At 42.8% G+C, this 27,561-nt stretch overlaps 1 protein-coding gene across 1 annotated transcript in view; it reads right to left on the bottom strand.

Moving 5' to 3' along the window:
- Positions 1-27,561, bottom strand: part of ctbp2a (C-terminal binding protein 2a) — a 249,785-nt gene that overhangs the window by 152,938 nt on the left and 69,286 nt on the right. Inside the window, exon 2 of the mRNA XM_084321180.1 lies at positions 9,505-9,699. Within this exon, the coding sequence (XP_084177306.1) occupies positions 9,505-9,562 (58 nt within the window). The 5' untranslated portion in view covers positions 9,563-9,699. The remainder of the gene's footprint in view (positions 1-9,504; positions 9,700-27,561) is intronic.

The raw sequence follows: 27,561 nt of genomic DNA, 5'->3' as shown, positions 1-27,561 counted from the left end.
CTCTGTGTAATCCACTCGCACGTACCCCAATCACAGTCGTTCTTCATGTCTGCCGTATTGACGTGGGGTTCAATCTCATATTCATCAATCAAAACAATATCAACTTTGATTTCCATTTCACGCCTGGGGCCCACCACCTCCACCACCACCTCCACCACCACCACCACCACCATTCTGTTTTTAGAGACCAGTGGGCGTCCTCTTCCTCAGACGGAGGAAATAAACACATTTGGTGTGTAGAACTCTCCTCGCCTCTGGTTGTGAAATATCCGTTGAGAAAACATGAATCAACCAACACCCTCTGATCTTTTAACTTCCTTCATGTGAATCACATTTTAACTTCCTTCATGTGAATCACAAGCTGCACATTTCTCAAGGAGCAGTGGTGACTGCAGTGACTTAACTGCACCAAAACCACCCCCACCCAGGCCATTATCTTTGGCAGAGTGACCCATTGTCATAAAGCAAAAAACGCAGCCACTGCAAAGCAGTTCAAAGGGGCTGAAACCAGAATAATCTGTTATGTATGTTGTTCATTACGTTGCTCATTCTAGCACTGGTGTCAAAAGATGAGTTGGAAGGAAAAACCTTTCCAAAGTGGAGATGGTTAGTGGTTTGGACTCGCATGCCACATGTGGCTCCTGTTTGCAGGTAGAGGAGTGGAGACAGAACATGCTCCATTTCAGAAGCAGCTATAGGCCTATCCTCAGTGGGGCGGTGGTTAGAGATAAACAGTGGACTCCGCAGAGCGCTGGAAGATAACCCTTGTACTCGTGATCCTATTTCAAAACAGGGATACACAAGACAGTCGCAGTGCATAGTGTAACCGTGCCTCTGTGAGATGAAAGCAAAGGGCAAGCGTGTGTTGGTTTTGTGCACACACACTCGCAAGCACACAGTGACTCTTGTAAAACCAAACTAAAATAGAAAAAAAGGTGGGCTCTGTAGAGCGCACATTTCCACCAGGTGGCATGCCTGACACACAAGACAAGGCCTAACAAAAATAATGGTTGGTTTCCGGTTGCCGACCGACCCTGCCGATTTAGGTGCGACCCAATATATTTTATGAGTTTTAAAAAAAAATTATATATAAAAAAAAAAAAAATCCGATTATTTTCTTTTTCTTAATGTATAATAAAAAGTAATAAAGTTTCATAGAAATCTTAGTCAAACATTTAGTATTATGGATATTAAACATGCTGGCAGAGTACATGCATCCATGTTGTTGTGAACATTTTAATTAAATAAAGAAATTCCCTATCCATAGTCGCCGTGCGAAAGAATAAAATAAAAAAATAAAATAAAATAAATTCCCTACCTACCCATGGCCAAACTGACAACCAACAGGAAACCAACAATATTTTTTATTATGCCCAAACACACAAAAACACTGACTGCCCTCCTTATAGTTATTAGCATTAGAATGCTAACGCTAACCAACACACGGACCGCTCTCAAATTATAGTTATTAGCATGCTAACGCTAACCAACACACGGACCGCTCTCCAATTATAGTTATTAGCATTAGGATGCTAACGCTAACCAACACATGGGCCGCTCTCCAATTATAGTTATTAGCATTAGGATGCTAACGCTAACCAACACACAGACCACTCCAATTATAGTTATTAGCATTAGGATGCTAATGTTGAAACTGTAATATGGTGCATAGGAAGGGTGATACGCAGCATAGATAGCCTGTTAGGAAACATATGAAGCATGTTAGGAAGCATACAAAGGATGTTAGGAAGCACAGAAAGGGTGATAGGAAGCGGAGGACGTAGGGCTGTCACGATTCGTTGCCCTAGTCAATGTTGTCAATTTACATATTCATGATCGATGCATCGAATTGTTAATGTACCTTTTGTGGTGGAAATGGCAGATGTTCAACGTCATAACATGCGCAACGTGTAATATAACTAATGCACAGTGAATCACGTTCAAAATATAAATAACTTCTCTTAAACCACTATTCGTGATTCTGCCTAGAGCCAGGACTCGACAGTAGCAGTGCGTGTTTCGCTCGCATTTGATAACTTCCGTGTTTCACTCCAGCTGGAAGGGAGGGGCTGAGCCTGATACCCCCACCTTACATTTTAGAAGCTATGGCAGCTCTTCAGCCTGCGTTCTACAGCCTGTGATAACTCCTCTTGCGAGTTGCGCTGTTTCTATGTAAACTCCGCGAGCAACGGGTCCAATAAATCCGTCTAACATGCTTTATATCCTCGCCATTCCTGTATGCCCATCGCGGTTAAAAACCTTAACTAATGTTAGCTGCTAACTAAGCTAAGCTAGCTTACAGCCACAGGAGAAATCAGTTCAGTTCATATAGTGAGAAAAGGGGGGGCTCTCTCTCCCTCTCTCTGTATGTTCAATGATGATGATCAATGAAGTAGCCAAAAGTTACACTATAAAAACTAACTTGATAGTTGATGATGATGACTTCATTAGCAAAGATATTGTAAAATCATTAAGTCTGCTATAAGCTATTCTCTAGAGATGTTCCGATACTAGGGGTGGAACGGTTCACAAAATCTACGGTTCGGTTCGTATCACGTTTTGGTGTCACGGTTTTTTCAGTTATTCTCAAGGACGTAGTCATGCAAAAACTGAAAGAATGAGGCAGTTTGACATCAGGCACATTATTTTGACAGTGACGGTTAGAGCTAGGAGAGAGAGGGGAGGCATTGCTGATTTAAACATGCTTCTCATTTATTTGGTAAAAAAAAAGTTTACCTTTAATAATGTTTGGCACACAAAGACCAAACTGACTGAAAAATATAGGCAACATTTGTCAAAGTATTAACTTCTATCAACCTGTTGTCAAGCCTTGTCAATATACCGCCCCTTTCCCACTAATGGACAACTGGTGTCGTGGAGTCACTTCGCTGTGAGCGTTTCCATGGTTAGCTTGCGGCTAACGCTAGTTAGCTCACGGCTAACTTAACGTTAGCCTAGCTTGCGGCTAACGTTATAGCCAAACAATACACACATGCCCCGAACCGTGGAGGTCGTACCGAACGGTGTACGGTTCTAATGTGTACCGTTCCACCCCTATCCGATACCATTTTTTCCTTCCCAATCCGATTCCGATACCTAAGCTTTGGGTATCGGCCGATACCGATACTGATCCGATACCAGTGCATACATTTAAATGTTTTTATTTTTTTATATTATATAAATTATAAAACTTTGTTTTATATATACTGTTTTTTTTAGTAATAACTAGAAAGTAATGGTATTTATTCAACAACAGGTGATTGTATAGATTAGTATCATTAATTGACAACTATGCTCAATGAGTTCACCCACGGAACTGTTGTTGGTGTTGGGACATTGGTTCCGCACGTATGTTATACGTTGTTGCACTTGCTATCCAGAAGACTCCGGTTCAGTTAGCTAGTAACGTGTATCTTGATTGATTTAATAAATATTCTACTTTATCTTTTGAGACTCCGCCTCAGACTCTTATCCTTTGGCACTAAAAGCTAAACATTGTCACCGGTATGGCTGTCCGCAACATGTCATTAATTGCGTGCATGTGTGCGAGAGGTCGATCAGTGACGACACTTAGGTTAGCCAGTTAACGTGAGCTAGATGGAAAGACAATGTAACATTACTGGTGAAAAAGTTATTTACCTTGGAATACTCCTGTGCCAACTTGCTGTACTTTGCTTGCAGCTCTGCAGCCATTATTGCTGGATTATGAATAGCCCCAACTTTAGCCAAGGTAACGTTAAAGCTAAAAAGCTTTTCAGCTAGCTCTTCAGCTAATGCTAATAACACCAGCAAGCGAACACATCAGAGCTCCTCGTCACACCGCTCTGTCGGGACGATGGCATTTAAGAAAGTACCTGCTGTTAAAATGACAAACAGCATTCACACTTTAATTCACGGTCGATTAAAAACACGTTTGTTTTATAATGCTCACTCTCAGCAGGAGGATACTGCACGTGTTGTTGATAAATTACGTCATATGGGATCGGAGCATAGCTTTGACGCGTACTCGCCGATACCAGCATTTTAGGCTGTATCGGAGGCATTTCCGATACTGGTATCGGAAAAACTCTACTATTCTCCCTCTTGTGTGTGTGTGTACAGTGTGTTATAATAATCGTATCTCCTGTGCTGGCACAAGCACTACCATAGCGTGGAGTGGAGAGATAACACACAATACATATGGAAATATATTAAAAAGCTATTTATGGCCGGTAAAAATCTCTCTGGCTGGTAGTTTTTTTTTAATCTAAAGCTAAAAACGATGAGGATACTCATCTAATTTTGAAATATTAAATTGAAAATATAATCAATTGTTGATGGTTAATTGATTGGTTTAGGATTAATCTACTAATCGATAAAATAATCACCAGATTAATCGATAACAAAATAATCAGTAGTGACAGCATAGGAAGGATGTTAGGAAGCATAGCAAGAGTTATAGGAAGCATGGGAAGCATGTTAGGAAGCATATGAAAGATGTTAGGGAGCATATGAATAGTTATAGGAAGCATAGGAAGCATGTTAGAAACAGGTTTTAAGCATGTGGGGGTAGGGCTGGGCGATATGGCAAAAAATGATATTGCGATAACGATATCGATAACAAACAAAAAAAATCGATACAAAAAATATATATATGTTTTTTTAACAACAGATGTATGTTTATTTTGCAGCAATTCTTTGTCGTTGCCGCCATCTTTAGTGTTACATCCCCTCACACTCCAGTTCTCAGGCTGCAGGCTGAAAGCTAAAGTAAACCGGCTTCTCTGCTGGCTGTGGCTCCAGGGGAGTTGAACAGTTCTGGCTCTGCTAGTTTCTTTTCTATCTTTTGGCGCACATGTGCACCGTGACTCATGACTGGAGACTAGCTCTGCTAGCACACATAGCCTACTGTGTACAGACGGTTTCAAACTGTATTTAAATGAGAAAGCAAACAAAATAAAAGAGAAAAATAAATCTCAATTTGGTCAGTATTGTCATTTGGACAAGCAAAGCCATTACTTTAAGTTGCAGGCAAGAAAGACAAGTCTGTCCACTGTCTCTGGTTTTTAAAACTGCCCTGTTGCAGGTCACAAAAAAAAAAAAATATATATATATATATATATATATATATATATATATATATATATATATAATTTAAATATATATATTTCGATATTCTTTTTTTCGATATTTCCCCCCCCCCCCGATATCGATTATTAAAATATATCGCGATAATTATCGTTATCGTTATATCGCCCAGCCCTATGTGGGGGCAGGGCTTATTTCAATTGACAATGATAGAAATGAATTAATGCATAAATGTTTTAAATTTTAATGCATAGATATACCAACGACAGTAGATTCACTATGGCATTGCCATGTTGTAAACAGGAGCCATAGAGCTGCTACCCTGAGGCTTTGAGCTGTGTAGTACTGCACAAAATATTCCAGAATTCAGGTCCATGACCTGCTGTCAGCCTACGTGCAACGTTTCATCTACCTCAGCCTTTTAGTTGGCGAGATATGCTGCTGGAAACACATTATATACACACACAGACAGACGGACTGACGGACAGACAGACAGACAGACAGACAGACAGACAGACAGACAGACAGACAGACAGACAGACAGACAGACAGACAGACAGACAGACAGACAGACAGACAGACAGACAGACAGACAGACAGATAGATAGACAGACAGACACAGCCAATATCATAATCTCCCCCAGTGTTCCACTTGGTGGAGATAATGAGTGTCATAAAAAGGAAAAGAGACATTCTCTTTCTCTCTCTCTAGAGCACACACACAACCAATCAATACAGGCACTGTTAGAAGTGCCTCACTATTTCAGCTCTCTCCAGCAGACTATATGTTTTAAGAGTCTCTCATACAGCAGCCAACCCACCTCCAACCTCCTCCGCTGTCATCTTATTGTGCCTCATTCCTCTCCTTCCATCCCTCCTTCTCTTTCTTCCCCCCCTTCTCCACCTCTCTACCCCTCTCTAGGGTGGGATGGGGGCTGTTGGTCCTCCGGCTCTCTTTAACGCACACGCACACACACACACACACACACACACACACACACACACACACACACACACACACACACACACAGTCTATGAAACATCTCCTCCCACTGGCTTTCCATGGACGTTGCAGCAGTATGAATGGCTGGCTGAGTCCTGTTGGAACTGCGCTGAATGGCAGCTGGACAACACTGGGCTGACTGACTTAAAGGAGAGGGATGGGGTTGGAGCAGGTATGACTAATCACTAGGGGTGGAACGGTTCGCATTCGAACCGTGCACCGTTCGATACGACCTCCACGGTTCGGGGCATGTGTGTATTGTTTGGTTATAACGTTAGCCGCAAGCTAGGCTAACGTTACGTTAGCCGCAAGCTAACGAACGTTAGCCACAAGCTAACAAACGTTAGCCGCAAGCTAACCGCGGAAATGCTCACAGCGAAGTGACTCCACGACACAAGATCCATTAGTGGGGAAGGGGGGGGGGGGGGGTATATTGACATGCTTGACAACAGAGGTTTAACACTATGATCGCCGTGAACGAGTTTACACGTCATTCCTAGCCATGCTCATTCTGCCGAAGACGCCGTAACTCGTCTTTGATGTCAATATTTCAAAAATCTGTCATCGAAATCATATTTCCTTTCCGGAGCCCTGAGACACACTGCAAAGATCCACTCAACTCTCTAGCGGTTCAAGAGCGCCATCTGGTGGCCGATCGGCAGATCGCCAACCGGAAATTAACCTTTGAACCGGTAGTGCTCATCCATATGTGGTCCGGGCACTCGCTATCGTTAGAGAGACTCCGTATTGACACAGTGAACATCGATCGGTGCAAATAACTCGAAAAAACAACATGATTTGGACGTATATACTATTATACAACCTGGAAATGGATCGGGCATTTCTCCATCCCATAATAGAAAAGATTCTGTTCCACGCTCATCTGCCAGCGGCGCGAGGAAGCCACGGTAAGATTCAGCGTTATTTTCTAACGTCTTCTATACTAACTGATCTGATGAACATATGACCCACTCTGGATGAATCATCTAACGCTGCCCACGGAATTATAAACGATCCCCCGCCCATCCGGTCATCATCAGATGATGTGTAGAAACTTCGTCCAGTTGACATTTTTTATCTCGCACAGATTCCTACCAAACTGTATTTGATCATCAATATAATGCATTTAGGGCTATAAATCACGTTCTGAAGAAAGCTGCAGAAAACGATAAAAACATACTTATACTTTAGACCATATTTTAGTATGAATATGTGAATGAAAAAGTTTAACGTTGCTACACCCTGAACAATACATATAGGACATTGAATGGGCCATAATAATGGCAATTTAGCAATAGAATTTAAAAAGTTATAGCCCTGCAAAGAAGGGGAACTTCTCCATAGACAAATAGAGCTGGCGAGGGATGGTAAATTATGAATTTAACCCATGGCGATTAAAGTGTTAAAGATAACTTCACATTTATTAGCTGTTTGTTTATATTATATCATCAGGGCTTCTCCAGGTTCCAATGCTGTGTGTTACGCGTGATTTTATTCTGTAGCCTCCATTTGCGAAGACGCTCTCTGATTGGCTAGGCCGCGTACAGCGAAGAAGAAAATACCCTCTTTGACTGGTTTAGCTCCGAAGGGTCTCTTCCGCCTTGTACATTCTCTGCTTCTTCGAAGTGGTTATGCTTAGGCATTCTTTCGAAGTGGTTATGCTTAGGCATTCTTTCGAAGTGGTTATGCTTAGGCCCTCTTTCAAAGTGGTTATGCTTAGGCCCTCTTTCGACGTGGTTATGCTTAGAGTTAGGGTTAGGGTTAGCCAATCGGAGCGTCTTTTTCTTCTTCGCTGCAATCAAAGAGCGTCTTCACTCACAGAGGCTCCGGAAAAAAATCATGCGTGTGTTACTGTTGACTATTTCCTGGTGTGATGTCACTTCAAATACGGCTAGCAAGACTCTCAAATAGCAAAAGCGAGTCAAGTTGATTAGGTACAACCATGCAGTGAAAAACGGCATAAGGCTATGTGTCCACTAAAAGCCTTTTTTTCAAGGCGGACCGCTTTGAAAAAAAAAAAAAAAAAAGCTCAGAGCGTTTTTCTGATGAGCGCGCTCCTTTCCAAAAGTTTAACTAGTTTCAACTTTATGAGCTGGAAGCGCTCCGACCAAAAACGCTGCCGCCGAGAGCTCATAAAACGCGAGGCGCGGCGCTGGGAAGAGGAGCGCGCCTGTCGCGTCTCCAGCATAGAAATTAATGACAGAAAGGAGCTGACAACTCATAAAACGTCCCTGGTGGACACAAGCCCTAAGAGAATACTTGATAATGTTTCATGCAATTAAAAAGTTAATATATATTTAGTACACATGATTTATTTATTTTAAATAACAGTGACTTTTCCTTTTTGATAAGAAAGTCTAGTGCTTGTTGAGCACATGCATACTCTGTGCATCCCCTTAACAATTGTGTGTATTGAGCTGTACTGTATTGTACCCATTCTGCAATCTGTTAATACAATTTTCAATCAATCAATACTTTATGTTGATGGCCTTTGTCTATAATGTGGCCACAAACAAATAGAATTATTTAGTTTGTTTGCACTAAGTTAATACTTTGACAAATGTTGCGTATATTTTTCAGTCAGTTCGGTCTTTGTGTGCCAGTTTGGTCTTTGTATTTTATTTAAGGCAAACCGCTGTAAACCTTATTTTTTACCAAATAAATGAGAAACATGTTTAAATCAGCAATGCCCCTCTTGCTGTACCAACATCTCTCCTAGCTCTAACCGGTCACTGTCAAAATAATGTGCCTGATCATGATGTCAAACTGCCTCATTCTTTCAGTTTTTGCATGATTACGTCCTTGAGAATAACTGAAAAGTTGGATTATTTTTAGGCTATATATCTTATGTTGATGTATGGTATTTTTGGAGTGTTACATTTAAAAAATAAAATAAAATAAAAAACGTATATCGAACCGAACCGAAAACCATTCACCCAAAAACGTGATACGAACCGAACCGTGAATTTTGTGAACCGTTCCACCCCTACTAATCACCCTTTAGCCATTATGTGTGTGTGTGTGTGTGTGTGTGTGTGTGTGTGTGTGTGTGTGTGTGTGTGTGTGTGTGTGTGTGTGTGTGTGTGTTGTGGAATGTGTTCTGGGTAACTGTTACAATGATGTAGGTACACACACACACACACCCACACACACGCACGCACACACACGTAATTACAAGCATGACCTGCTGCACATGTTGCACCAAACATCTCTAATCCACTTGCAACAGCTGCACCAAACATCTATATTCCTGAATTTCCCCAAGGGGATCAATAAAGGAATATCTTATCTTATTCCACTTGCGACAGAAATGCAAAAGGATTGATCAAAATCACAAAGAATTACCAAAAAAACAACAAGGGAAAATTATTCTTTAAAGGCAAAGAGAGAAAATAGGAGGAGAAAAGAAAGAAAACACAGTAAGACTTCCTCACCTTCACAGATCCTATCCAGCCGCTGGCGCTTCACCTTGTGTTTGTCGGGCAGAGCCATCCTGTCCCCCAGCCTGAGGGAGCTCTCTCCTCTCCTCCTCTCCGCTTTCTCTTCTCCTTTCCTCCTCTGGTTCTCCACGACAAGTTAGCAGGTAGATTCAGAATGCCCTACGGGGCACACGTCCCAACGTTTTACACCTATAAAAAAAACACAAACAAATCATGCCAGGTTATTTTTCCGCTTTGTATTGACAATTTGGGATATCCATTCCCTCGTGTTCAAATCCAATGGCTACTCAATTATAATTATAATGATAATGATGATCTATATTATTCAATGTCTCTCAACCATGTTCACTGAAAGACTGAACCCACCCAGCACACAAGATCACCACAGCAGACTACTACTACCGTCCACTAGAGGGCAGACTATCTGAAAACACTGGCTCTGCTGGGGAATGTCACAGGCGTCTGGAAGCCCCCCACAGACCACACGACATAACATAACACGAGCAGACAAACACGGCAGCACCAAAGAAAGAGACGTTTCACCAATGATTTGTCTCTGCTCCGTCTCTCCGTTCTATTCCTGTTCAGGTCCCACTGGCGTCTTGAGGGAGGCGACGCGGCAGGCAGGCAGACAAGACGGAGACAGACCCGAATGACAACCCACACATCCACACACCTGATGGAAGGCAGACAAACATTAAGATAAAACGCTGTAGGCGGGCGGGCAGACGAGACACTAAAACACAGACCACTGTGCAGCACACACATGAAGTGTAGTCTACCAGCAGAGACGCACACATTCACGCACACATACAAACAAAGCACGCACGCAAACGCATGCACATGCACCCACACGCACGCACACACACACACACACACACCCTAAGGGCAGCCAGCAGTCACACTGAGCAGAATGTGGGTCAGTTAGTCAGCAGACAGGGGGGGTTGACAGAGAGAGAGAGAGAGAGAGAGAGAGAGAGAGAGAGAGAGAGAGAGAGAGAGAGAGAGAGAGAGAGAGAGAGAGAGAGAGAGAGAGAGAGAGAGAGAGAGAGAGAGAGAGAGAGAGAGAGAGAGAGAGAGAGGGGGGGGGGGGGGAGGGAGGGAGGGGGAGGGAGGGAGGGAAGGAAGGGGTGAGGTAAAAAACAAGGTAGAGTTGGTGTTTGGTCCAACAACAACATGGCCTGTATGGCGTCCTCTTCCTCCTCCTACCCCTCTCTCTCGCTTTCAAAAATCAACTTTCCTCATCGACTAAATCACAGGATTTCTGATTGCTTCTGCCTTGATAAAGCCAGTGCCATCTCACCTTGCCCTCCATGATCCATTCCATCCATCCATAGAGCCACCCATCCATCCATCCATCCATCCATCCATCCATCACTAGACAGTCGACAAACGACGCCAACAAAAGTCGTAGCATTTGCCGTCTTCACACGGCGGGCTCTTATGTCACGCTCAGGACCCGGGAAAGGAATCCCAACCTGAGCAAAACGTCCGCCATGTGAATGCGGTCCACAATGGTTCAGTTTTTCCTCCATTCAACACGTCCTCGTTAGAAAGGAGCAGGCGATTCACGCCCCCTCGTTCTGAAGTGTCGCTTTCTGTCCAGCACAGACAGAACAGCAACAAGAGTCTCTCTCCTTCTACAAAAAAAACAAACAAACATGTTATTGCCTTTGCTATATTTGCAGTGCAGGCTCTTGCTTTGTCTTCTGTCCATAAAGGTACCATATATCAGCGGGAGCAACAAGACGTACGCGGGAGTGGGCGAAGGAAGTAAGTAATTGAGCAGGAGGCGAAGCGGGGAGGTGCAGTGAAGGTACAGCAGCAGGGGGGAGTCAGGCCTCCACGACTATGAATAGACTATAGGAGAAGCTTATAATAGGGGTTATTATACCTGCTCATCTCTGCTGGCTCCGAGCAGCAGGGCTGCCAAGGCAGAGGGCTGTATGACTAGACACTGGACCGGCCTTTCTATAGCCTACATTATACAGCTAGTTTAATGATTCACAATATTGTACTAAGGAAAAAATAATAAAGGCCTGTATGGCATTCAGAAAATCACATTGAATAATCCAATGTTCACCATATTGAACTGCGTGGTAATGAGCCTGATGTATGAATATCATTTTTATTTTACATTGTTACAAGTTACATTGTAAAATATTTCAGAAATCATTCTGTATGTTAACTTTTTGCTTTTTATTAATACAATTGTGTAGGCCTACAATACCATGATTCATTATATATACTGTATACATATATATACATCATGATCATCACAATGTGAAACTGACTCAACCTGACATAATTGTGAAAATGATAAAGATTCAGCTGGAAATCTCGTCGTTTAATCATTATTTTTTTTATTAGCGATTTCCATTCATATTTCATCAATCTAGCCTCACGTTACCACTGGAACTCTCTCTGAGCTCGAATTGGGAAAATACCGCCCCCTATCGTCTCCCGGATGGTAATGCATCATTTGGATTGGACTGAATGAAAACGCATGGGGAAAAGAAAGTCCGGATTCCACATTTTACTTGTCAGGCATGTAATCCGAGCCTACTGCAGTCATCGCCCACCATCAGAACAGCGGAGAATATGTGTTTCGACCACCCAGCGTTGGATCAATAAACGCAATCGATATTTGGAATGGCGATCAGGAATTGGAATAATCTTTTTGGAGAACATCTGATCTGAGGTAAGGAATCTATTTTACCAGTCTTGGGAAAATCAGAGCTATTTTCACAGATATATCAACGTGTCCCGTATGTGTGTATGTGTGTGTGCAGGGCCCGAAATTGGCCATTGGCGACCAGATTTTAGGTTTGGCGAGTGCCACTGATAGGTCTGTCCGCCATGTGGCGGGTCACAAAATAGTAATGTAAAATTATTAAAACTGCCGTGTGTTTTGGTCTTACGACAGGCCTAATATGTGGCTTGTTTACCGATGTCACATCCACTACTCTTCTGTCCTGACTGCCCATGGCGCCTGCTTGCACTGTAGGGAGCTAACGTTAGCTTAATAACTTTAAATGGGTTACAAATAATGTGGAACTATGAGAGTAAGCCGACCGCTAAAAAGAAAACCCACCGCGGCAGCGAGAGCGGGACCACCTAACAAAAGAACATTTCGCAGAGCTTTTCCTATCATTTCATTATAGATAGACCATGAGCTGACTAAGCTAAGCTAATTAGCGTTAGCTGCTAACCCTGGAAACACTCAAAGCACCGTCAGTGAGTCCACAAAACCAGTTCCATTAGTGAGGAAAGGGGTTATATTAACGAGGCTTGACAACAGGGGTTCAAAGATAACTTCACATTTATTGGCTATTCGTTTCTTAATTATATCACTTCATGCATCCAGGCATCCAGGCTCCGTGTGTTGACATCCTAGTCTAGTGTGTGTGACATCATCAACTACGCGACTCAGACGGGGGCTCTCTCTCCCAATAGTATCCAGCTGCAGCCCCGCAGAACAATAGTATCCAGCTGCAGCCCCGCAGAACCATACTGGGCGCATCTCCTCTCTCTCTCTCGCTTGATTGATTGATTGATTGAAAACTTTATTAACAGATTTCAGAATGGGTACAGTACAGTACAGCTCAATACATACAATTGTTAAGGGGATGCAGACCAGAGAAAGACTTTCGTCTTGTTTACATCAGGGTCCCCCATTTTCATTCATCGCTCTCGCTCTCGCTCTCTCTCTCTACGTTCAATATGATTTAAAGCCAAACATTACAGTATAAATACTAACTGGATAGTTGATTATCTGAAATATTCTAAAATCATTAAGTCTGCTATAAGCCATTATCCCTTTGTGTGTGATTATTATTTTCTCACAGTCAAAGTCAAAAAGAAAAACAGAAACAACACGTTTGTCATCGGTAGTAAATCAATGAGATTGTGGACTCTGATGAGGACATGATTGAGGAGGTTTAAGTTAGGTTTATAAAACCTTCACATTTTATTATGTTCTGTTAAATCCTGCAAAGAGGGTAGAGTGAGGAGTCTGACGATGTTTAACAGTAGGTTACAATTTAAGCTTAAGATTGAATTGACATGTATTGATTAATCAATCATCAATGAATATATTAAAATAATTTGCTTAACATTTTACTCTGGCCTCTTATTTAAGTGTATTCTTCAACATAATACCCCATCTACTTGAAATTTACAGATCTTTTTTAATATATATATATGTGACACAAAAATGCGTTTTTTTTGGCTGGTAAGAAATATGCTTGGCGGGTAGATTTTTCCCATCTACCCACCACTGGCCGGTGAGTCAAAAAGTTAATTTCGTGCCCTGTGTGTGTGTGTGTGTGTGTGTGTGTGTGTGTGTGTGTGTGTGTGTGTGTGTGTGCGATCAGGAAATAAGATAATCGATTTTTCAGCCCGCTTCTATAGCTTGCATAAGTACACATATACTATCGATAATCTAGCGTTTATTTGAAAACGATTCATAAATAGGCAGAAAAATGACAACGTGTTTTGTGTATTCCAGTAAAGCACGATTCATGTGGAATCTTTATTTGTTTCTGAAACTTTAAAAAAACTAGCGTTTTTCAAAATGGTATAAAACGGAAATGAACCTATTAAAAAACAATCCGTTTCGACAATGTTGACTGCAAACAAGTCATTGATAAGCGACGGTCGTATTAGACACATAGCCATAGTTTATGCGTTCACAATAGAATAGAATAGAATAGAAATACTTTTATTATCCCGTGGGAAATTTGACACTGCAAATCGCTCAACATTTAAACATTTAGACAGAACAGGTCACGCTCACAAATGTGCTCACAAATGTGAGCGCTCTGTCATTGAATAGAGCGTTGGCACTCAACGGGGTATCTAGGACTGGCACGGCTGGCACGGAAAGTGTTTAAGCAACATTTTGAGGTGATGAATTGACATGGCCATTTTAAAAAGGAGCCCTGTGACCTTTCACCTCAAGTTATCAGAGTGACTCACCTTTACAGCCATGCTTAATATATTTTAGGGTCAAAACCAAACAGTACAAAGATGTTATTTACACTTTTTGAAAGAAAGTATACATTTGCCTATTTATGCAAACCGTGGTCTTGGAAGTGCATTCATTGGTTATGCTTGTAAAGCTGACTCAGCCCAACAGTATTCATGCGTGATGTACCCCCAAACATGGGTATGTAGGTCTCAGAGGGTTGATGTTATTAGCTGCAGCTGTGTTCACCCTGCTATGTTTATTGTGCATTCCATTGAAGTAGGAATTAGGAAAAATCTGACCTCCTACAAGGAAATAATTATGAAACGGAACGGCCGTCGAAGTCCGAATTCCAAGCAGGAACTAAGGGAGTGCAATGCAAATGAGCAGATGTGCAAATGAAGGAGTGTGCAAATGAACATGGATGTATGATGCAGTCGGTGAGTAGTGTACAGATACTAGACAAGAGTCCTGATTTAGGATCTGGATGGCTTGAGGTTGGTAGTAGCTTCTCTTGGACCTGTGTGTGTGTGTGTGTGTGTGTGTGTGTGTGTGTGTGTGTGTGTGTGTGTGTGTGTGTGTGTGTGTGTGTGTGTGTGTGTGTGTGTGTGTGTGTGTGTGTGTGTGTGTGTGTGTGTGTGTGTGTGTGTGTGTGTGTGTGTGTGTGTGTGTGTGTGTGGTGTGTGTGTGTGTGTGTTTAGCCCAACTAAATCAATTAAATCAACTTTCTTTAATGAATATAACTCATCAGTTTCTTTTAATACTATAATATTAGTGTAGCCTAATCTTTATCTGCAACTGTGAAGAAAACCCCCATTGGTTTAAACAGAATTAATAAAAACTTTTTTTTATATATAAATAAATAAAATAATTTTTTATTAAAAATTAAAATTTCAAATGTTGATTTAGAATTCGAATGCCAATGTAACGAACGAAGGTTCAAACGCCCTAGTGTGTGTGTGTGTGTGTGTGTGTGTGTGTGTGTGTGTGTGTGTGTGTGTGTGTGTGTGTGTGTGTGTCCAGCTATAGGGAACATAGTCGTTGTCTTCTTGTCGCTTTGTCTCAGAAACACAGAGCGCACAACATGGTAATTCCATAACTTCACTCCAGAGACGTGACATGATCCACATGATGAGGAGATCTACTCCATTTAGCAGGTTGAAAAGTCAACAACCTCCAACGGAGCACTTAACCCAGAGGAGTGCTATAGGAAGCCCGTCTATCCTCAGGCCCCTAGTGCCATCGCTGGTGGACTGTAACTTTAAGCCCTGTTATGTAACTAAACAATGAGGGGAATCAGGCTAAAATAAAATATACTGAGCTACAGGCTAGGAAAATATGCCTGTGCACCAGGGTATATGCCTGTGTGTGTGTGTTTCTGTTTCCAAAAAACTTGAAAATACACCCACACCTGTTATTGATGCACAAAACTGTGCACAGACACTTATAGACGGAGACATAACGCATGCATACGCACACGCACACATACACACACACACCCACCACCCACACACCATAAAAACACACAGCCAAAGGGATTGTCCAGCTCAACAGCCAAGAACCAGGCAACAATTTCCTGTGTGCGCCCACAGGAAGAGTTCTCTGTATAGCAACCGAGAACATGATTCAGGGAGAGGACCGGTCTACTGGCCCAAAGAAAACACTTTCACACATGCACACGCACACGCACACACACACACACGCGCACGCACGCACACGCACGCACACACACGCACGCACACACACGCACACACTTCAAGTGTGAGATCCTTGCGGCTGGGAAGTTTGTTTTCACGATGTCCCTGATGAACTTTAGGAGTGTTACCTATTCAGATAGCAGCCAGTCACACTACTGTATGTGTGTGTTCTCACAGTTGGACCAGTGCCAGAGACTCTCACACTCATTACGTTCACAGGCCAATTAATGGCTGATACAGAAAGAGATATGTATACAGTCGTAAAACAGAGTGTGGATTGTTGAGGATGTATCAGACTTTAAATAGCCTCGCTACATAGTAATTCATTCTGCAGCTGTGAGTGTGATCAACATCATTATAGCATTGTCTATAATTATGTACATGTAGCGCAAGGTGGTGTAGTGGTTAACACTGTCGCCTCACAGCAAGAAGGTCCAGGGTTCGATTCCCGCTTGGGGACCAGGTTTCCATGATGCCAGGTACTCAGGTGGGGTATCTCCCAGGCCTTTCTGTGTGGAGTTTGCATGTTCTCCCCGTGCTCGCAAGGGTTTCCCCCCCGATAAGATAAACCCAATGGAAAAACATGCACAACAGATCGCTAACGCTGTGGCGTCCTTGACGAAGACGGACAGGAGCACTTGGATTGGTCCCCGGGGCGCGGCTCACGTTGACGCCCTATCTGCTCCCGGCTGCCCATGGGGGGAAGGACGACGGGATGGGTCAAGTGCAGAGAGACATTTCATCGGCGACTCAGTGCATGTGTGTGTGTGTTCCTATGGGTCGCCCATCTCGCGTGTGTGTGTTAAACTGCATGACAAATAAAGACTTCTAGTCTAACTAATTATTAGGTAACAAGGTCTAGTAGTAGAAATGTGTAACACCTGGACACATTATAAGCTTGTAATAGATATATACAATGTATATTTATTTATTTGTAAAAATAAAGGGGCAAATAATCTCACACATCCAAAAACTCAGAAAACGATTAAAGTTAGTTATTGACAATTATTGAGAGTAAATGAGTTTGAATAGGGCCACAAGTGATGTAATTGGGGACGTTAAATCCTTGTGTTGTGTTAATTACAGCTCAATGCGTCCAGCTCCCTATAAGCCAAAGTATTGCTATTTCTTTTTAAATTATATATCTACATCATTTCATGAAGCTGTAATTAACACAAGTCAAGGATTCAATGTCCATATTCATACGGTGGCCATATTCAAACTAATCTACTTTCACTGTCAAAACTCAATTAATATGTGAAAAACTGTTTAGAGTTTTTGGATGCGTGTGAGATTATGTGTAAAATAAATCAGCATTATTTTTGGTGTTGTTTCTTAAAATGCCAAACGGTATTTAAGATCTCAAAGAGACCTCAGTGAGACTTAGTTGAGTCCTCAGTGAGACTTAGTTGAGTCCTCAGTGAGACTTAGTTGAGAGCTAAATGGCTCATCAGGTTATCAAATGGTCTCAAACTAGTGTTACAATTCAGTGAGCAGCACTAATACCTAAAACTCACATATTGCTATATTCTAGGGATGTTCAATTTGATAGTCACTGGGAACTATTTGAATACTAATCAAACCCCCTCCCCCCGTTAACATATAATATAGTTTTTTCTTAACACATCCCACGCCGGAAACGGCTTACGACATGTTTCAAGTTCATGCGAATTCTGCCAATCCACGGCATACGACGTTATTGAGATCATATTAAATTTTTTCGCCATGTTATTCATAATTCCCTCACAGAGCCTGGTCTGATGCAGTGGGAGCATGCACAACTCTGCAACGCTTCAATACTGCTGCCTGGTGGATGATCGGCGAGTTGCCAAACCGGAAATGGACGAGTCGATCTCGGTGCGTCTGGGAAATGCGTCTGGCACTCGCATATTGTTGCGGGACTGTATACACACGTCCGTGTGTGGCGATCGCTGCCATAACGCAATAATCGATACGATTTTGCCGTTTATTATGATTATACAAGCCGGAAATGGATTTAGGAGATTGCGTCAAATAAGTGGGATCTTTTTTCTCCAGTCTCATCGCTGACGCTGACGTCATTTTCAGCTCGTTTGTTTATTATTATCCATGCAAACTGCTCTGATCAATATATCACCCATACTACATAAAGCATTTACTGACGATCACGGAATTATAAACGACCCCCCCCCCCCGTTCATCCGCGCATGATCAGTCATAACTTTTAGGATCATGTACAGTTGAAATTTTTTATATAGCGTGTATCGCCAACAAACAGCATTTGATAATCTATATATGCGTTTATGCCTATATCTCACGTTCTAGGAATTACTGCAGAAAACGATAAAAACATATTTATATTCTAGGCGGTATTTTCGTATGAATCTATGAATGAAAAAGTTAAACGTTCCTACATCCTGAACGATAGATAATCGATGTTGAATGGGCCATAGTAATGTCAATTTAGCAATACAATTTAAAAAGTTATAGCCCTGCAAATAAGGTGAACATCTCCATAGGCTTACAGTCATGGGCGGAGTTTATGGGGGTGCAGGGGGTGCATTGCACCCCCTGGTGGCCGGGGGTGAAATTGCCTTTAAAAAAAAAAAAAAAAAAAAATCAATATTATTTTTATTTTAATAAAATTATAATAATTGTGAGAAACAAATCTGAATTCTATTATGTTTTGTTTTACAATACATTCATTTTATAGTAGTAATCATGTCACATTATAAGGCGAACCTTCTGTAGTGTGGCAGTGAAAGGGTTAACGCGCGGCCAAGCACCAAGCAGCAGCAGCAGAATGCCCCGTGCGATATTGTAACGCTTGTACTTAAGCCACTTATTCTGAGATGATAATTAATGTATCTGGATAACCAATGCACGGATTTTGTCGAGGCAGGTAGCGTTATTTCGGGAAAATTGATATCTATAGTCTGGTATATTTTTCGTCCACGAAAAATGGAGGCTGTAATAATTATTATTGCTCGAGAGTCTCTATGAATAATAATAATTAGAGCCTCCATTTTTCAAGTCAGTTAAAAATGATCCCCCGTAGTGCTGTGTGTGTGAGTGTGTGTGTGTGCTGCTGTACTACCTAAATAAAATAAAAAATTAGGGCATTGTAAAAAATAAAGGTAAAAGCCGGGGGAGGAGTTAAGAGGGCGGACACTGCCGATTTCACGAGAGCCCCTCGCCTAGTCTCGCGCGGCAGATACGCTTTCACGTCACCACACACACATTACACACCTGTCCAGCTCATTATAATGCGATGGCCGTGTGCAGAATTAGATCAGATTCAAATGTACAGCACACCATATACTATTCATATACCATAATGTATACCATCTTGTTGCGCGCTCCTGGCCGCACGCACACACAACACACTGCTGTATGTGTGTGTGTGTGTGTGTGTCTGACAGCTTGAAGTTTATCATGATGATATGATGATAAGTTGATAACGCATAACATAATAAAGTTTTCAATCAATCAAACGTCTCATAACTCCCTGGCTGTCACATGGCTGGTGACTGACAACTTTTCTGAGCCAATAGGCGCTTTGCGCGACCGTAGCAAGTCGCTTCCCAGCCGGGAGCAGCCGGCTGAGAGGTACTGTGGAGCCTCGCTCTGAATGCTGCGCGCGGCTCGCTCCCGCAGGAGTTCCGCGCCTCGCCTAGTCAGAATTTCAGAGCAAATCGGACAACATTCTAACCGTCATGCAACGCGCTTGGCGAGGCCGTAGTAAAACCTGCGCAGATCTGCGTCCGCCTATCCCATCTTGAACAAGCCTAATGACTCGCACCCCCTGGCGTCAAGTTCAAACTCCGCCTATGCTTACAGTGCTGGCAGAGAGTGGTATAAGATGCTCAAATTGCGTGGCAGGGAATGTGTTGCGAACATGAGATAATCCAACAAGCAAGCTAGCTGGCTGCTGTCACTGCTAACATCTAGATATTTTCGCAGCAGGCGGACGTTATTTCCAGGAACAAAAGCATTCATTCCAAAAGTTACATTGTTGATGCGTGAAATGTCTGTGCTTCCATGTTAATGTATGATTTCGTTTTTAATAGCAGAGCGGGCGAACGTAAAGCATTAATTCTGAACGTTACATCACTGAAATGTGTGAACTTAGTGAAACAACATGGCAAACGTACAAAACCATCTCCAATCTCTCTTTATTTTCTGTTGACTGTTATGCTACCTGGCTAGCTAGCAAGCTGTACCGAGCATGCCGTTCAGCGGTGTAATAGTTAATAGGGTCACATCTCAATAGTGCACAGTGTAGGTGCCGGTAAAAACGAGGGGAAATATACAGTATCTTTTTTTTTCTTTTTTTTTTACAAAACAATATTCGGATAAACCATTCGATTTCTTTATAATTTAACAAGTATTCAAATATTAAATATAAATATTATATCGATGCCCAGCCCTACTATATTCACAAGAAATTAAACAACTCATTCAACCTGGAAAAGAAGCATATAGGAAACTAATCGACTAAAAAAGTCTTGGTCGACTAAGGATTTCCCTGCACTCAAGACATCATGCTTGAGTAGCTGGTGGCTGATCATCAATGGTTAGTTGATGTCAACATTGTTGTGTTATTTCTCCTGAGATGAATTTGAGAAACATGAGAAAATGTCCTTATTCTCATTTTGGTATGGATCTCTCTTTTTTGTCTGGGATAAGTCAATTAGTTATAAGTGAAATTTCATCTTGGATTTAGCTTTCCTATCGGTACATTTTAAAAAGCTCCTTCTGCATGATCGGATGTGGGAAACAGAATTGTTTACTTTTAATCATTATGATTTAAATATCAATCAAAATAAAAACCAAAATCCAAACTGTAAACAGTGTATTCGGGATACAGCTCTGTCACATCCATACAACAGATCAGATAATGATTTCATTATAACGCTTTACAGTCCTGACATCCGCTAAGGGTTTCTTTTAGCACTGCTCTCTCCAGAGAGAGAGTTCCCTCACTCACATCGGCAGTACATCTCTCTTGATCACCCCTCTCTTGTTACCCTCTTTTCTCTCCTTCATTCTTCCTGCTTCCCTTTTGTGAAGAAAAGTGTGTGAGAGCCAGACGACCCAGGAGGCCATGTTTATGTGGGCGATACCACTGACTCAGAGAGACAGAGAGAGAGAGAGAGAGAGAGAGAGAGAGAGAGAGAGAGAGAGAGAGAGATGCCTTGAATAGATCCCTCTCCATCTCCCATGAGAACACTCTCCGCAGGTTTGACTACAAGTGAGCAGATGAGGTGATAAAGAATGAAGCTCCCGCTCCTTCCTACATCGTCTTAATTCGTTAGGTCACATTGCAAACTAATGTTGCTGTTTTTGTCTCTAGGAAGAGATCAAAGTCTATTTGTCAGTCCTTGATCTCAGTGAACCACGTTAGTGAAGCCCAATGACCTCTATATAACCCGAAAACACACACAAGTGAACCTGGCACGGTAGTGTAGTGGTTAACACTGTCGCCTAGAACACGCCCTCTTTTTGACAGGTCGGTTTGAGTTTGACAGCGCGCGGAAGCTTTGAGTTTGATAGTGAGATAGTTGTTTAAGTATGCGCAGTGTACATGCACACCCTGGAATGAGGAGCAGGGTACGAGAGGTGAGACCGGTGGGGCTGCCAAGAAGGGTGGAAACGACGGAGGAGAAGCCACTGAGACGGAGAAAGCAGGTGGAGAGGATGAGGGCGAGGCAAAAGCAGATGATGAAGAAGAAGGAGAGGAAGAAGACGAAGGAGACGATGAAGCGGAGGAGGAGGATGAGGAAGAGGAGGAGACCATGCAGACCCCAGAGGGAGATCAAGTGGAGCCGGCGACAGGAGAGAGCGCAGAGCTGAGTGCGTGGCAGAGGGTACAGGAGAGCAAAGAGGCGGCAACCGATGACGAGGAGAGAGAGCTGACAGCGCGACAGAGAGAGAGAGAGAACACAGCAGGCCTAAATGAAAAACATAGATGTTTTTGATTCGGGACTGCTGAGGTCACTGATGTCCATGGAGACACAGCTGGGATCGGGAGCATCTACAGGCGAAACAAGAGCTACTGGGTCTGGGCCGCGGACCCGAGGAGGCAGCGCTGGAGGGCGAGGAGGCGGTAGAGCGCGCGGCGAAAGGGACGCGGCAGAGAGAATGTCTACATGCGCGGAGAAGAGGGAGGAGTCTATAGGAGACTCAGAGGGGGTGTCAGGGACGCGTGTATCGCTTCCGCAACGGAATTTGGTTTCCGTGTTCCTCTGATTGGCCGCGACCCCCACGTGACCCGCCCCCCTATCCACCGCTCTGCCGGGGGACCCAGATGTAAACAAGACAAACGTCTTTCTCAGGTCTGCATCCCCTTAACAATTGTGTGTATTGAGCCGTACTGTATTGTACCCATTCTGCAATCTGTTAAATAAAGTTTTCATTCATTCATTCATTCAGTCAATACTTCCATGCGTATAAATTGAGGAAGCGAGCGAGTCCGCGGCCGCTCTCTGCTGCGCGCGGCAGCGGCAGAGCGGTGGATAGGGGGGCGGGTCACGTGGGGGTCGCGGCCAATCAGATTCCGTTGCGGAAGCGATACACGCGTCAGGCACTGGGGAAGAGGTGCGGGCTACATCAGAGGACTCTAAGGAGATGGACACCAGCCTATCAACCTACTGAAAAGAAAATCAAGAGAGAACAGAGGTGCTAAGGGGAGGTGTACTAAGAAGGTATGATAAGGTATGATATATAGGATAATCAATATATTTTTCGTCATGTGTGCTGCCATCACTGTAACATCGCTTAATGTGAACGGACTGAGGAACAAAACTAAAATTGAGCAGGTGATATCAACTTTTAATACGGATATAGTGATGTTGCAGGAGACGTGGTGGATGGAAAATATAATGAGTGATGTGAAAAGAAAATGGACTGATGTATTATATTTAAATCATGGTACAGAGCGATCATGTTAACATCTGGTTTTCCAGTGTCCAGTTTAATCATAACAAATGCATGTTCATCTGATCATCTTGCTGTTGTGTTTACCTTATCTCTGTCACTCCCCACACCCAAATTCCCTCCCCCTGCACGTCTCTCTCGCAACATTAACCCCTCGACTGCCAGTAAGTTCTCCACTGCCTTCATAGCTGCCCCTAACACCTGCACTATTGAAGCCTCTCCCTCCCATCTTAGCACTGAAGAGCTTACATCCCTTTTCAACACCACCTTCCTCTCCACTCTAGACTCTGTAGCCCCCCTTAGACAGAAAAAACCTAAGCCTAAAGGGCAGCCCTGACTCAATGATAACACCAGAGCCCAGAGAAAAGAGTATAGGAAGGCAGAGCGGAAGTGGAAACGTGACAAACTTCAAGTCTCACTTGAAATGCTTAGGGACAGTCGCATTAACTACCAGCTAGCGGTTAAAGCGGCGAGAATCACATATTTTTCTGACCTCATCAACAACTCCCACAACCCCAGGACCCTGTTCACTACCATCAACTCTCTCATTAGCCCCCCCCCAGTACCTGCCTGGATGTGTCCCCAACTAAGTGTGAGGAATTCTCAAATTTTTTCACCACCAAAGTTGAGGATATCAGAAGGAACATCTCACCCCCCACACGTAACTTAGCTGTCCCTCTGGTCTGCTCATCCACACTGACCTGCTTTCAGCCCATCAGTCTACTCACCCTCACAGAGATAGTTTCCTCTATGAAACCTGCGACCTGCCCCCTTAACACTGTTCCCACTGCTCTCCTGAAACAGGTTTTTCACACAACCGGTCCCAGCATCCTCTCCATTATTAACAGCTCCCTGGTACTGTTCCATCCTGCTTTAAACATGCAGTAGTCCAGCCCCTATTGAAAAAACCAAACCTTGACCCCACCCAGCACAGTAATTACAGGCCCATTTCCAAGCTTCCTTTTCTGTCAAAAATACTCGAAAAGGTTGTTCTGTGCCAATTGTCTCCCTACCTGCACCAGAACAGCATCCTGGAGACATTTCAGTCAGCCCTCCTTAAAGTGTCAAATGACCTACTCCTCGCCGCTGACAACCGTGACTGCTGTTTTAATGCTGCTTGACCTCAGCGCAGCTTTCGACACTGTTGATCACACCATTCTATTAGATCGTCTCCAACATGGGGTTGGTGTCAGTGGCACTGCACTAGCATGGTTCTCCTCCTATCTCACAAATAGAAGCTTTGCTGTCAACATTGCCAACTGCTCCTCCCCCTCAACCTCCCTCTCCTGTGGGGTCCTGCAAGGGTCCATCCTTGGCCCCGAACCTGTTCTCTCTTTACATGCTACCCCTTGGTCCAATCATTCAGAAGCACAACATCTCTTTTCACTGTTATGCTGACAACACACAGCTTTACGTTTCCCTGAAACCTAACAACCAGTCTCTACTTAACAGTCTCATGTCCTGCCTGGATGACGTTAAATGTTGGATGGCACAAAACATTCTACAACTAAATCAAAACAAATGCGAAATAATCCTCTTCGGTCCCCCAGACGCTGTCACCACCCTTACCAACAGCCTTGGCAACCTGTCCTCCCTGGTCAAGCCTTATGTCAAGAACCTAGGTGTCATTTTTGACCCACAATTTAAATTCGACAGACAAGTGAACTCAGTGGTAAAGGCATGTTTTTTCCAACTACGCACCATTGCCAAACTCAAAGCCTTTCTCTCCCCTGCAGACCTTCAGAGAGTCATCCACACCTTCATTTCATCTAGATTAGACTACTGCAACTCCCTCTTATAGGCATTAACCAGTCTTCCCTGTCCCGCTTACAACTGGTACAAAACGCCGCTGCCAGACTGTTGACGAGAACCCGCAAGAGAGACCACATCACCCCTGTCCTTGCCTCCCTTCATTGGCTTCCAGTACGCTACAGGATAGATTTTAAGGTTCTCCTATTTGTTTTTAAAGTCCTTAATGGTCACCCCCCCTTCTACATCTCAGACCTCCTATCCCCCTATTCCAACACCAGGTCGCTCAGGTCAGCCGATCAGAGGCACCTGACAGTCCGGATGTCTAACCTCAAGCTCCGGGGGGGCCCTGCCTTTGCTGTCGCAGCCCCTCAATTGTGGAACAGCATCCCCACCTCCATTAGGCTTGCCCCCTCGATAGATGCCTTCAAATCTAGGCTCAAAACCCACTTCTACCTACTAGCCTTTCCCGTTCACTGACTCATGCCCTGTTTTCCTATGTATTTGCCTGTGTGCCCTCCCATAAAACGGAGTGTGATTGTTGTCAATATACATCTATGTGTATCTACCCTCTGTACAGCACTTTGGTTGACACGTGTCATGTTAAATGTGCTATATAAATAAATCTGATTGATTGATTGATGTGGTGTAGCAGTATTATTTAAAAAAAGATGTAGTGGAAAATATATAGGTAGTATATGAGGACACAGAAGGGAGGGTGATTATATTAGAATTTGAACATCAGGGTGTGTTGTTTAGATTAGGGAATATACCTGTATGCGCCCAATGTGGAGAAAATCAGGAAGTTTTTCTTTGAAGGGCTAAAGGTGCAGGGGAATTGTTTGTTTGTCTGTGACTTTAACACTTTGTGAAGTAGGTTAGATACTACGAGCAAGATTTTAAGTGTGACACAGCTAGAAATACACAAACAGAAATAATGTCTAGTGTGGATCTAGTGGATATGTGGAGAGAGGAGAACTCTGGGAAAAGAGGGTTTACAAGGAAACAAGTGGTGGCGGGCTACTTAAGGCAAAGCTGGATTGATCTACAGTATGTCTGGTTAAACGGGAAATACGGAATTACATTAACAATATAGAACAGAAGTAAGTGTGTTTTGATTTAGGAATAGAAATACAAGGGAGAGGTGGGGGTGTGTGGTGTTTAAATACAAGTGTACTGGGTGAGGAAAAATATCAAAAAAATATATATGGGTATGTTAAAGCTGAAATGGAAAACCCAATGTTTAATGAAAATGTGGGTATGTGGTGGGAACAAGTAAAAATCAATGTAAAAAAGATAAGTATAACAAAGGCCAGAAATTATAAAAACAAAAGAGAAGAATTGGAATTAAAAGAGTTGCTAGCGGAAGAAGAGGAACAATTTTAAGAAAATCCAGAACCCAGTGCAGAGAAGTATACAGAGCTAGAGGCAAAGTGGGCAGAGAATGAAAGGAGAAAGTGCATGGGAGCAATAATGAGGAGCAAGGCGAAATATGCCCTTGAAGGAGAAAGGAGCACCTCATTTTTTCTAGGCCTAGAAAAAAGTAAACTGAGAAGGACATACATAAGAGAGCTAGAAACGGAAAAAAAGGAAAAAGTGAATGACAGTTTGAATATTGGATACAGTGGAATCTTTTTATAATTTTTTTTATAAGAGTGAAGTGAATGTGTAAACAATGTACTGGAAACTGTGAAAATGAGATTAGATGAGGGGGATAGAGTGATGTGTGATGGTGAAATCACTGAAAAAGAAGTGAGAGAAGCGATTCAGGGCTTGCAGACTAACAAAAGTCCTGGGCTTGATGGTTTGTCAGGAGAATTTTACAGGGCTTTTGTTGGTCTGCTAGCACCTATTTTGTTGAAAGTGTACAGAGAAATAGAGAGGAATGGTGAGTGTAATGAAGCAATGACCACTGGTGTCTTGACAATTTTATTTAAAAACAAAGGGTGTAAAACAAAGTTAGAAGGATATAGGCCCATAAGTTTGTTGAATTCCGATTATAATGTGCTTACCAAAATTCTGGCCAACAGGGTCAAGAAAGTAATTGGGAGCATAGTGGCGCCAACCCAGGCCTACAGTGTTCCGGGTAGGGACATCACAGAAACTGTAAGAACGATTAAGGATGTAGTAAATTATGTAAATTATAATAATGATGATTGTGCAGTACTCAGTGTTGACTTTAACAAGGCTTTTGACCGGGTTGAGCATTTTTTCCTGATCATGGAGATTTTTGGTTTTGGGGAGAGGATGGTCAACTGGGTACTAGGCGAGTCAATATATGGTTTAACCCCAAAAAAATTGATACAAAAGGTTTTTCAATGGATTCTGGTAGTATTGGGCGTGCTAAATAACATACTAAAAGTCGACCAAAATCGACCCCTCCGAAAGCCGTCATTTCCAAGATGGCGTCCCAGATGGCGCCGGGGCGATTAAAATGGCTATATCTCAAATTAAGAAAATGGTGCAAAGGATTTCCCAACTGATTCTGGTACCTCTGGGCATGCTCACTAACATACTAAAAATCTAGGAAAATACACCTTCCAGAAAGGCTTCATTTTCAAGATGGCATCCAAAATTGCGGCTGGCCAAGCTTAAAATGGCTATATATATGTCAATATAAAAATTATATAAATGATTTTGTCATTTGATTCTGGTACCCCAAGTACCCCTAGACATACTTAGGAACATACTAAAGTTTTAGGGAAATACACCTTCCGA

The sequence above is a fragment of the Notolepis coatsorum genome (genome assembly GCF_963971535.1).
Source record: "Notolepis coatsorum genome assembly, chromosome: 9".
In the NCBI taxonomy this organism is placed as follows: domain Eukaryota; kingdom Metazoa; phylum Chordata; class Actinopteri; order Aulopiformes; family Paralepididae; genus Notolepis; species Notolepis coatsorum.
Note: the sequence above shows the minus strand (reverse complement) of the source record. Positions and strands in the feature narration are given on the sequence as shown.